Source organism: Achroia grisella, unplaced genomic scaffold, assembly GCF_030625045.1.
Source record: "Achroia grisella isolate CSIRO2021 unplaced genomic scaffold, CSIRO_AGI_Agris_v1 utg478, whole genome shotgun sequence".
NCBI classification, from domain to species: Eukaryota; Metazoa; Arthropoda; class Insecta; order Lepidoptera; family Pyralidae; genus Achroia; species Achroia grisella.
The window spans coordinates 1893706-1906126 of NW_026712882.1; the positions used below are offsets into that span (position 1 = coordinate 1893706).

The 12421-nt window shown below is 32.4% G+C and overlaps 1 protein-coding gene across 1 annotated transcript; it reads left to right on the forward strand.

Moving 5' to 3' along the window:
- Positions 1-5986: 5986 nt before the first annotated feature.
- LOC131845692 (facilitated trehalose transporter Tret1-2 homolog) lies at positions 5987-10335 on the forward strand. Its single transcript, XM_059194785.1, has 3 exons — positions 5987-6348; positions 7222-7330; positions 8382-10335. The coding sequence occupies exons 1-3, from the start codon at positions 6244-6246 to the stop codon at positions 9743-9745; spliced, it is 1578 nt and encodes a 525-aa protein (XP_059050768.1). The 5' UTR covers positions 5987-6243; the 3' UTR covers positions 9746-10335.
- The last annotated feature ends 2086 nt before the right edge of the window (positions 10336-12421 follow it).

Here is a 12421-nt window from a genome sequence, read left to right on the forward strand (position 1 = left end):
TCTATATCTGTATTTTAATAATAATGTACAAGCTCATTTAAAAATAATAAGAGCTGAGTTTATTTTCAGTTCTTCTTAGCTCGGAAGCACTCCGAACTGACGGTAGATTTGATATGTCAAAGAGGCATAGAATTCTACAATAGACCTTAATTATTAATCTATTGAGATAATTTGTTTTATTTTCTGAATATTTTCCTTATCTTTTGGAAATAATGATTGAAATACTGATTGAATTTTAGGATTTAATAGGGTACCAAAATCATAATATTTTAATGTTATGATACCAACAACATAATATATTTGTATAGAATGTTGCAGCTTAAAGCTTATTTCAAATCGATTCAAGCATAAACAATTTTAATATAAAACTGGGGCAGATTTAAGTATCTATGTATCTATGTAGCTGCTACACCATAAGGGTTCTGTCCTTTTTCCGTTATTGTCTCATAATACAAAAATGAAGTAAATATAACCCTCATATTTAAAGTTGAAATTAAATTACAGTGACGTCAACATTTTTAGTAACGTTTAATAGATAAATAAGTGCATATTAACTAGCAGTAAGTAATGACTCTGTCGATTGAATGTAATCTACTTTATATATAATTATATATGCTCTATATAATGAAATTATACTTTTATATTATTATTGTGACGATCGTGATGTTCTATAAAAACGATTCTATCAAATTTATTATGGTTGTGGAAACATTAATACAGAAGAAAATTAACCAAAAAGATTCAGAAATACAATGACAATATGACTAAAGCATAAAGAATATTACGTAACCAGGGCAAGCTGACCTTTAACTCAGTAAATAAAAACAATACTTCTTAAATATATAAATATATTCAAGCAAGCAATTAAATAATTCAGATTTAATTGTATATCCGAATTATTAATGCTTTTAATCAATAAGGGCTAAGCTGTTTATGTGAAATTTTTATTTATATGTTGGTCTAGAAATACAGACTTCGCATCTTCTCATATCAAAATTGCTCTGTATCAAATATTGTATGTCCCAACCCACTACCGTTAGTCTTTCATAATAGCCTTATCAAATATATCAACTACTTAAATCAATCTTTTACGACAATTTAGCAATACTTTTGAAGCAGTTCATGACACTGTAATAATAATAGGTCGCGTACAATCTTCTGATAAAAATCTCAAATATTAATGATGGGATTAGTTTAAAGATACATTTATCTGTGTTTCCATAATATTTGACAGTATCCACCCAACAAAATTGAGATAAAACAAATAATCTTTACAGTATTGACAATTTCTTATGAAATCGCTCTAGAAAATCTTGTCAAGATTGTTATGAAACTTTTATCATTATAAATTTTGCAATGCTGTCAATTTTTTAATCTACATTGGTAGGGTCTTGAGAACAATTCCGATAGATTAACATTTTTATAATGGATGATAATGGAATGGTGCACCCGCCTGCGCTAACGGTTTACGCTGGCGGGGCACCAGTGGAGGATGATAAGATGAGCATGAGGTCAGGTCAGTTAGCCCATCATGACAAATTCACCAAAAATTTATCACGATGGTTTCTAGGGTGAACTGCGTGGAAGTTAATCTGACATGGTACATTGCTAGCAATAAGATCATCAGTCCACATCACTCACAATCCCCTTTCCCTTGAATTAACATTGAAACTATGACATACGTTACTACATTAACGACATATTGATTCAACATTATGTAGTCGTTAAATGACATTAGACAAAACAACATTAGGTTAATCACAAAGCAAATAGTTATAAACTGACAAATGTATGCTATAACGTCAACTATAGTTGTGATGGTTGCGGGTAGGATTTGTATTTATGAGTATGATTGTTTGTATCGGTCTGGGTGTTTTCTATGTATAATATGTATGTATTTACGACAAAAATATATATATATATATCTTTGTATTAGTATCTGTATTAGTTATCTAGTACCCACAACACAAGCTTTAGCTAGCTTAACTTGGGTCTAGATGACGCTGTCTAAATTGTCCTGAGATTATAATTATTCTTTACAAAAAAGTAGGTAAGTATTTATATCAGTTGCCCAGTACCTATGAAACAAGCTCTGCTTAGCTTGGGACTAAATGGCTCTATGTAAATTGTACAGGGGCTATTTAGACGGGCTGTCAGCTTGAGCATATAGATTAAATAAAAAAAACCACAGACAACAATAGCTATCTGGGTTTTCCGTTTCTAACCTGTAAATCTTCACAGACATTCCTATGCATTGCACTCATTATTTGATTGTGTCCATAACAATCTTTATTGTTATGAAAATATGTACCTACCTATGCGGTAATGCGCGAAATTGCAAACCGATACATTGTCATTGAAACAAAAAGTCGTTGAAGACGTTTCTGTACAATAATTAGGTATCTATAGTCTACTGACGAGTGAACGAGAAGACTAGATATTTAAATAATTTTACATATAAGTACTAACAGATAACAAGCTCATAATTTTAAGAATTGAGTCTAAAATTTAAAAACATGTTTACTTTTTATATTCTATGTAGTTTAAATGAAATGTTGTGTATGCAGGTGAATATGATGGTTTTATATATATATATATATATACTTTCAATGACTTTCATATGCTTTAAGTGAGAAGCTATTAATTTGAAATTACAAATTGACATTTAAAAATTTTTTATTTTTGTATCGTATCTGAATAGGTAATATAACAATAAAATATACATATCATACAAATATAACACAGCCTTGAAATTGATAATGGTTGTTATTTATTAATTACATATGCATTAGGAGGTCATCGACATTATCTGTGTAACAAAATCCTTTGTGATATTGTTTATTGTATACTAGCTGTACACGCGACTTCGTCCGCGTGGTATTTTACTATATTTTCTAAAATAAAAGTAGCCTAAGTTACTCCTTATTACATCAGCTACCTGCCAATAAAAGTCCCGTCAAAATCGGTCCAGCCATTTCAGAGATTAACAAACAAGCAGACAGACAGCTGTCTGTCTGTCTGTTTGTTTCTTCTACAAAAGTTAAAAAAAATGCTATTTTTGTGTATGTACCGTGTTTATATTCATATGCATGTAGTAAAAAACGGTTATTTCAATATTACAAACAGACCCTCCAATTTTATTTATAAGTATAGATTAGGTTTGTAGATTGGTACCTAATTGTTTTATAAGAATAATTATATATATATATTTACGTATATATGTATGTTATCACAGCAATTATAAGTCTTTTATAGTTTCATTGTCATTTTTAGTACTTGTGTACTTAAGTGTTTAATTTCTTGCGTCTATTATTTACTAAACCACTTTTACAAATATTAAATTATTTCTGCATTTTTGAGTCATTAATAATAATTATAACCCTGGATAATTCTCACAGCGCAATTGTAATATTATGTTGTGTTAGTGTGGGTACCAAACAACTGCTGGAAATATAAATATTGTTTAATGAAATAAATTTAAAATAAGCAGGAATCGTCATAAAATATTTTTTATTTTACCGCTCATTCGATAAGTAGACTCATTACAAATAGAACGAAAAAGAGTGTTGAAAGTGAGAAACTTGTGTGTTGGTTTTTTCTTTTTAAATATATGTATACATGTGTTCAATATATAATATACATAGAAAACACCCAGATCAATACCAGAAATTATACTCATGAATAAACATTTTTGTACCGTGTGAGGAACCGAACCCGCCACCTTTGGAAGTAATTTCTAACCGACCAGAAGTAGTTTATATCTAAGGATTGTAAAACTTTCTAATAAAGGTTGTCTGTAAGAGATTATTTAGCGATAAGACCGCCTTTTGTACAAGTTTATATTACTTTTTATCCTTTATATATATTTTTCTGTATCTGGTATAATAAAGTATATAAGTAAAATAATATATAAATGATATTAACGCAGGGAAATTTTCGCGGCCGTTTGCTTGTTTTCCAATTCAGATGCAATATAAAAAAAAAGTATTCGTAAGTATAGATATTAATTAGTGCGAATTCAGTTTACATTTTTTTCATTTTAATTTTTAGTCTTTAAATAATTTTTGTGACTTACTCTCCCGTGATTGAAACCAATTAAACCAAAATTTTATTTTTAAGAAAAGATTTTATAAATTATGCTTTTATAAATGCAATTACAAACTTAACATCGTAATGCAAATTCCATACATTTATATATGTATCTATGATATGTTATGGTTGGGTTATTACTGAGTTGAGAGTCAAGGGCACGTAACATTATGTTGTCAATGTCAAGTCCATACAACATCATTATAATGTGTGTGGCCTGTCCACGTGCTTGTATGTCTAATAGTCTATACATACAAAAATAATTGAAGTGTCTGTTTGTAACTGAAAATCAGCGCTGCAATGACACGCAGCGGCACCAGCTGAGTGGAGGCCTTTTCAGATCAAAGCCCAATATTATTTTCTTTATTTTTTTAATGCGGATTACATTCATATTATGTTAGTAAACAACTTATAAACTATATTAGTAAATTATATTATATAGATATATGCTCTTATGTAGTTCAAATATCTGTGTCCACGTCCAGAAGCACTGGGTCCGCAGCAGGGCAACGATATCAGACATATTTGCAATAGTTTTTGAAAAGCTGTTTGCGCTCCCCTTAAATTCTAAATGTCAGTGATGCAGCTCTTTTGCGCTTATTCTTGTATAAGAATAGTAAAAATATAGAAAACTTTAAAAGGTAATACTTTTAAGTTTTTATATATTTTTACTCTGTAGGTATTATGCTATGCTGAATAAATGATTATTGTTGTTGTTGTAATTTCCAATTAATGGATTTTCACTAAATGCATAAGAAAGTACATACGGTATACTTACATAAAATAATTATTTATAAAAAAATGTCTGTCGTTTGTTATTGTTAAGCTCTGAAACGGCTGGTCTGATTTAAGAGGATTTTTACTCGCTAGCTATATATCATATAAAGAGTCTTTTATTGTAGATTTATTTTAATTTTAATAAAAACAACGGGTAACAGGTAGTATAAAATAAATCGTTTCCGTTTTTTTCACTGTTTTCGTCTTTTTAATAATTTTTATCTTCGTTCCCATATTACCGCTATTTTTAGTAATGGGAACAAGTACATTTATGGCTTTGGGACATGGCTATGAATATACTATGATAGGTCAACCTTCATGTGGTCGCCATAGAAACAATAATGCTTGGTGATTTCATTACGGTGGGCTAATCCAGTGGTGTCCTGCCAGCTTATATGATCCTGGGTGCTCCATTATTATCATCCATAAAAAAACCATGCAAGACTTTATTGGGCTAGATTTACATCTATAATCTAATATATGTATATTAAACATAGTCCGTCATATACGTTGTATAGCCGTGTGAGACAAGGGCGAGTCACTAGTTGTTTATATGACAGACTCATACATACAATTATGGTTCACACAGATAGTGATTATCTGCTGCGTCGTTGTGTAGTGGGTTAATACTCTAACTTAGGCTCTGAAGGTCGTGCTTTAGAATCTAGTTGACACCACCAAATTAGTGTGTTATATATTTGTGACTAACTCTCCCTTGATTGAAACCAACCAAACAAAAATTTAATTCTTAAGTAGATATATTAAAAAAATATAACCTTAGTTTGCTATTGAGCTCATAATATACTTGTTTTTTCATAATTTAAAATCAAACGCTTATTCTAAATAATAAATTTCTCGAAGTCAAAATTGTATTTAATATTATAGCATGATAATAATGAGTCAGAAAACCTATCATGATTTTAAAGTATCCTTGTACGGTTGGTAACTCTTGTTCTCCATCATTGTTTTTTTAGGTGGCAATTATAATTTGTCCATGTTTTGACAGCACTTTGACAGTAACAGTGCCGTCAATATCGACTGACATGAATGTGTCAGTTGTATGTTTTTTAACGTTATCATTTTTTTATTATTATTGTACTTATAAGTTGTTTTTGTTTATTGTAACTACATTCATACGTAGTTACGTCTATTTTTAGTGTATTAAAGATTATTGTTGTTGTATTCTATATTGTGTTATTAACTGAATAATTCTGTTATCGGAATTATCTTCGGATGCCATTTTAAATTTCTTTAAACAAACTTCTATTGTTTACTAAAACTTGAATGAGTGGTTTTGTTTGCAATATTTATTTGTGTCTTAACATGAGTGACTAGTTCTTGCGTTAATTTACGTGGATTACTGGGATAGTATTGAAAATGAGAAGTTCAATATTTAGGCGAAATCGGTCGGGGTCTAGTAGCGACTCGGAACGTGAGCCCTTACTTTCTACCCCTGGCCCGAGTAGTGAAATTCAAAATGAGGTAACTTATTTGCCGAACTCTTTATTTTTTTGTTACTTATGTTGTAGCATAGTAATTACTGTGAATATTATGGCTAGCGACCTTGGTTTTGTGTGAATGTACAATGTAGTAATAGACGTTTTTTTTATGGATAATAATGAAATAGTGCTCCCGCCTGCACTAATGGTTTACGCTGGCGGGGCACCAGTGGAGGATGATTAGATGAGCATGTGGTCAGGTCAGTTAGCCCATTGTGACAAATTCACCAAGAATTTATCATGATGGTTTCCAGGGAGAACCGCATGGAGGTCAACCTGACATAGTACATTGCTAGCAATAAGATCATCAGTCCACATTACTAACAATCCCCTTTCCCCCCCAGTAATAGAGGTTGAGTACTATGTGAATATAATTCTTCCGGAAGAATTTCTATAAATGATACTGAAAATTATATTCAAATCTAATCTCGTGTGGTTTAAAAGAGTTAAGCAGAGTCCAAGTCCAGAGTACAAGGAGTTATTTGCAAGGGTCAGTTGCGAGGAATAAAAAATATGGCTTTTTTTTAAGGAATACTTTTTATTTATTAATTGCAAGAGATGGAAATTTAAATGGAGCCTACTTTTAAGAATACAATAGTCTGTTGATCATGTAACAATATTGATGTACTCCACTCCTGTAGATGATCACCACCAAGCACCTTTTTTTTGGAGGTTGTTACATCCTAAACAACCTCAAACAAAAAAAGACCCTTGGTGATGATCTCCCCTAGTGAAAAAATTACTTTTTGAAATTTATTACTAATCAAATATTGTAGAAACAAATGTGAAGTGTAAATGTGAAGTGTGTTTTTCAAATATTTGCAAACACTTATGGCCCAATATATATTATTTTCAGCGTGTGGACAACGGCACCATGGCTGACGTGGGCGTCTCCCAGTCGGAGCTGGTGGGGACAAGAGGTGACTCAGGGCGGAAATTGCCACAATACATTGCAGCTCTATCAGGTATTTTTTTCCACATACAACATTAATTAATAGTCTAACTACTAATAAAATAATAAGACACTAAGTGTAACAACAAACAAGTCTCTACTATAAATAAATAATTATTCAAATTAATAATCATTTATTCATGTAGGACATTTTAGTGGCTTATGTAATTTTTTTATATTGTAATTATTTCGATACTGTTCAGTTCCGTATACAGATTCAATTGAGAAGAACTAGCAAGAGACTCAATTAAAATTATTTTTATTATTCTAAAAGCCAGTTTAGTTACAATGTATATTTGTATATGTCTGACATTAAATTAAAATTCTGTACATGAACAACTATTGCCATGCATACTTGAAGTAATTGTTATTTAATCATATAATGCCAGGTGATAAATATTGTTTTCTGCCCATACAGAAAACAATATTTATCACTTATACATCATCCATATGATGATGATGGAATGCTGCAACTGCCTGCCCTTAGGTATATGCTGGCAGGACACCAGTAGAGATGATAGGATGGCATGAAGTTAGGTCAGTTGAACCATAGTGGGAACTGTGTCAGGAATTATATGCAGATTGTAAGCTTTGCCCTCTCATATCCCCATTACTAACAACCCCTCTCCCCTGATAAATACATGTTTTTTAATATTATTTACAAAATTAAATATATAGTTGTATAGTAGTAGATGTAACATTATGTTATCTGTGGTATAAGTATACAGTATAAACTTACAACTAATTGTGAACACTTATATGTTTTAAACTATTATACTTAACTATGAGAGGTACATTCTAATTTTATTTATTTGAGAAGGTAAGGCTGTTTACACATCTTAGACTTTACCCAAAAATAAGTTCAAGAGATATAATGCTCTGATAGTGGATTCGAGAGTTAAGTACTTATTTCTAGGTACCTATTAGATCTTAATCATAAGGAGAAGCTGATCCTCTTACTCTGACCTCCATCTTAAACACACCAAGGCTGTCAAGGTTCTCTCTCTCACCATCTCTCTCTCAATTTCTTTAATAACTAATCAATTATTACTTTTTGATTTCAGCTACACTTGGAGCGCTTGCGGCCGGGTCTATGCTTGGATGGTCTTCCCCAGTCGTCTACAAAATTACGCAGCCAAACAGCACTGAATACGACTTCCCTGTGACCGTCGCGCAAGGTGATTGGATCTCATCCCTCATAAATCTCGGAGCTGCTGCAGTGTGTTTCCCCATTGGCTTAATCATGGACGCTATAGGCCGTAAAAAAACCATGTTGTTCCTTGTATTGCCTTTCACATTGGGCTGGCTTTTGATTACCCTCGCAACAAACGTCGGTATGCTCATGGCCGGCAGGTTCATAACGGGTATAGCTGGAGGAGCCTTCTGCGTGACAGCTCCAGCCTACACTAGTGAAATAGCCCAAGACTCAATACGAGGTACTTTAGGCAGTTACTTCCAACTGATGATTACAATTGGTATCCTATTCGCTTATGCCGTCGGTAGCTACACTTCTGTATTGGTCTTTAACATTTTGTGTACATTAATACCAATAATATTTGGTATTATATTCTTCTTCATGCCGGAGAGTCCGAACTACTTGATTGTTAAAGGACAAAATGATGAGGCTAGAGAAGCTCTAATCAAATTACGAGGTAGCGCATACGACGTCGATAGCGAATTGAACGGCTTAAAACTTAAAGCTGAGGAATCTCGGCAGAACCAGGTCTCCTTCACTTCTGCCATCACAAAGAAGTCTGCAGTGAAAGCAATTATCATTTGTTACGCTTTGATGGTGTTCCAACAACTGTCGGGTATCAACGCAGTAATTTTCAACTCGTCGGCTATCTTCGCGTCAGCTGGCGCGTCTATGTCCAATGATGTATCCTCGATAATCATAGGAGTTACACAGGTCATCGCCACATTCATTTCCAGTTTGGTTGTTGATAAACTAGGCAGACGCATTCTACTACTGTTGTCTGCCTTAGTCATGTGCTTGTGTTCAACGGCTTTAGGCGTTTTCTTCTTCTTACAAGATAAACACGGTGAAGGTTCTGATATCGTTGCGTCGATATCGTGGCTGCCTCTGTTGTCTCTGTCGTTGTTCATCGTTGCGTTTTCACTCGGCTTCGGACCAATCCCATGGATGATGGCGGGTGATCTGTGCATGATTGATATAAAGGCATTCGTCGGTTCCACGGCTGGTACCTTGAACTGGCTCCTCAGTTTCGCCGTCACAAGTACATTCAACTCGTTGAACGAAGCAATTGGGTCTGGGCAAGTGTTCTGGCTGTTCGCTGGTATTATGGTCATTGGGTTTATATTTATATTCTTCGTAGTCCCCGAGACGAAGGGCAAGAGCGTAGACGAGATCCAACTGATGCTGGGTGCAGAGCCTCGGCAAAGGACTGTAGATGATGATAAGAAATAAATAATATGAACAGACTGACGAATTTATATCGTGTAGTATTTTTGTACTGAGACTTATATCGATTAGATTCTTTGGTGTCATATATATATATATATATATATCTCGCACTAGAAATATATCAATTGTTTGGTACAATATTCGATTCCAAAGAATTTTCGAAGTCTATTATTAATAATGTAATATATAAGGTAGCTATGTGACGTTGTAAGTTTATATGTATTTATTTAGTTATACTGTAATTGTTGGTAATTTATGTCTGTCGCATTGATCGGGAGGTAGCTCATTTAGACATTAAGTTATTATAAGTTTAAGGAAATTGAAGGCTTCAAGTCGAAAATGAAAAAAAAATCCAATTTTATTATAAATTATACAGGAATTCATATCATCAGACTACTTAATTGTAAAAGTAATAATTAATAATGTAAAAGTGAGGCCAATGAGACAATAGTACACAAAGAAACGAACTATCAGGGGTTTATTCATTTTTACATATACCTTTTGCATAATTACAGAAAAATATTTATAAAATATTTATGAAGGGCAATGATTATGAAATATATTAAATATAACAAAAAAACTAAAGAAAACACATATTCTTTTTGGCCTAACTTTCTACAACGTGGGGGATGCACTAGAATGCAGATGTGCATCCCTAAACCTTAACACTCCTTTTCGTTCAGAGGAATCGGACTAACAAGGCATTGCGAAATAATATGTTATTCTAAATTAATTATAAAAAACAAATATATTTCATTAAAACAATGTAATATAAATTATATTGTGTTCTTTCTAACTGGAAAATAGCTTGAAAGAAAAAGATGAAATAGTGTAAAAACTTAATTTTTATTGCATGCTTGTCTAATCTATGAAAGATTTGTAAATAAATTATAAAGTGTCAATGTAATTATACTTTTTATATGAAATATAATGGCATCTGTCATATATAAATATATATGACTTTTTTTTTAATTGTATAGTGTCAGGAACATGGCCTAATAATAATAACAATAAGACTTGGCGTAACAGAAAGACATGAGTTCGAGGAATTCATATATTTATAATTAACGTTTAAAAGACTTGTCATCTCTGGTTAGTAGACAATTTTAAGACTTTTATAAGAGCATTGTAAACTAATTTTAACATATCTATGTCGGATGTCTAGTTAAGCCAGTAGTTCCCAAAGTTGCCTGTCCCGTGAATTAACTAACAAGAATTACCAGACTCGGGAGAGTAACTGAGCATAAACTATTAGTGATACTCAGCAAACTTTTCAACTGTTAGCTGTCAAAATGACATTAACGCCCCATCTTAGAGAACAGGAGAATTACAGGACTTCTTATACTTGGGGCTTTGTGCCGATCTGGAGCAACCAATAATTTTGAAAGTGAAGTTTCAAAAAATATTGTATGCTCCACAGATAGGGCTATAGTGTCCGAGTCCAATAATTGGCTTCTTCGCGGATGAGAGGGTTTTCATTTCAGGGCCCGCTTGGGTACCATCAATCCTATCAAATGGATTCTATAATTATGTGTGACCCATAGTTTGGGAAGCATTGATTAAAATATAAAACTTGTTAAAATGGCCAATAATATATCGTCAGGCATTCTGTAACTACTTTTAAAAGATATTATTGTTTGATATTTAAATATTGTTCGTTTATGCCATTTTTCTGTAAATAAATCTTGACGGAAGAAAGCGGAATAATTGTAACATCAAAAACCCCTCTTTACATAAAAGTTCTTTCAGATTCTCTTATTTAAAAAAAATCTTAACACATATAGCTATTTATTGATATAGAACGTGGAAAATTGGTATGTATTTAACCAATTTTCAACTTAAATCTCCATATATATGATTTAATATTTTTCAAACAGTTTTTTGGTGTAATATTTTGAAGTTATGACAATATTGCTTTCTTCTGTCGATATGTAATTAAACATCAGGGGTAGTATTATATAAGGCTGTTGTAGAACGATTTTATACATAAATATGATAGTGTAATGTGCCCCTAGAACACTTGCCAACGCCAATTCGGTTGCCATATTGTTAGGTCAGTAATATTTTACATTCGTATGTATTTCCTAAAAATCAGGTCCAAATATATGTAATTGTAAATAATATAATGTACTATAAGTAAGTATGTTCCGAATTTATGGTTATGACTGAAGAAATAGAGTTATTATTTGCTTGATAGGGTTGTAACCTGGTGGTTGCTGCCCCTACACACAACAAAATGTGTCGATTATAATTTGACACTCCGGTCATGAAAACACCAATAACATCTAAAATATTTTTTTTCTAATTGAATAGAATAGAATAGAATAGAATAGAAAATCATTTATTCAAATAAACTTAATTTAAGCACTTTTGAATAGTCATAACAATTTGTTTTTTATCTACCACTCGTTCGGAAAGCTGTCTCATCACAAGAAGAACGAGCAAGAAACTTGTGTGTTGCTCTTTTAAATAATCCTTGTTTACATTTACAAGTCGAAACGTGTGAATACAAACTACCAACAAGCACTAATTTTTTGGGTCAAACATAATCATGCAATAAGATTAAATCAGTCGTAGTGATAAGAGCAGACCAGTCCCTACAAGCAGCACTCGTTCACGAGTATGACGGATGAGCCAGCCATCACCGCGCTCGACCACACTTCAGGGAGCCCATTGACC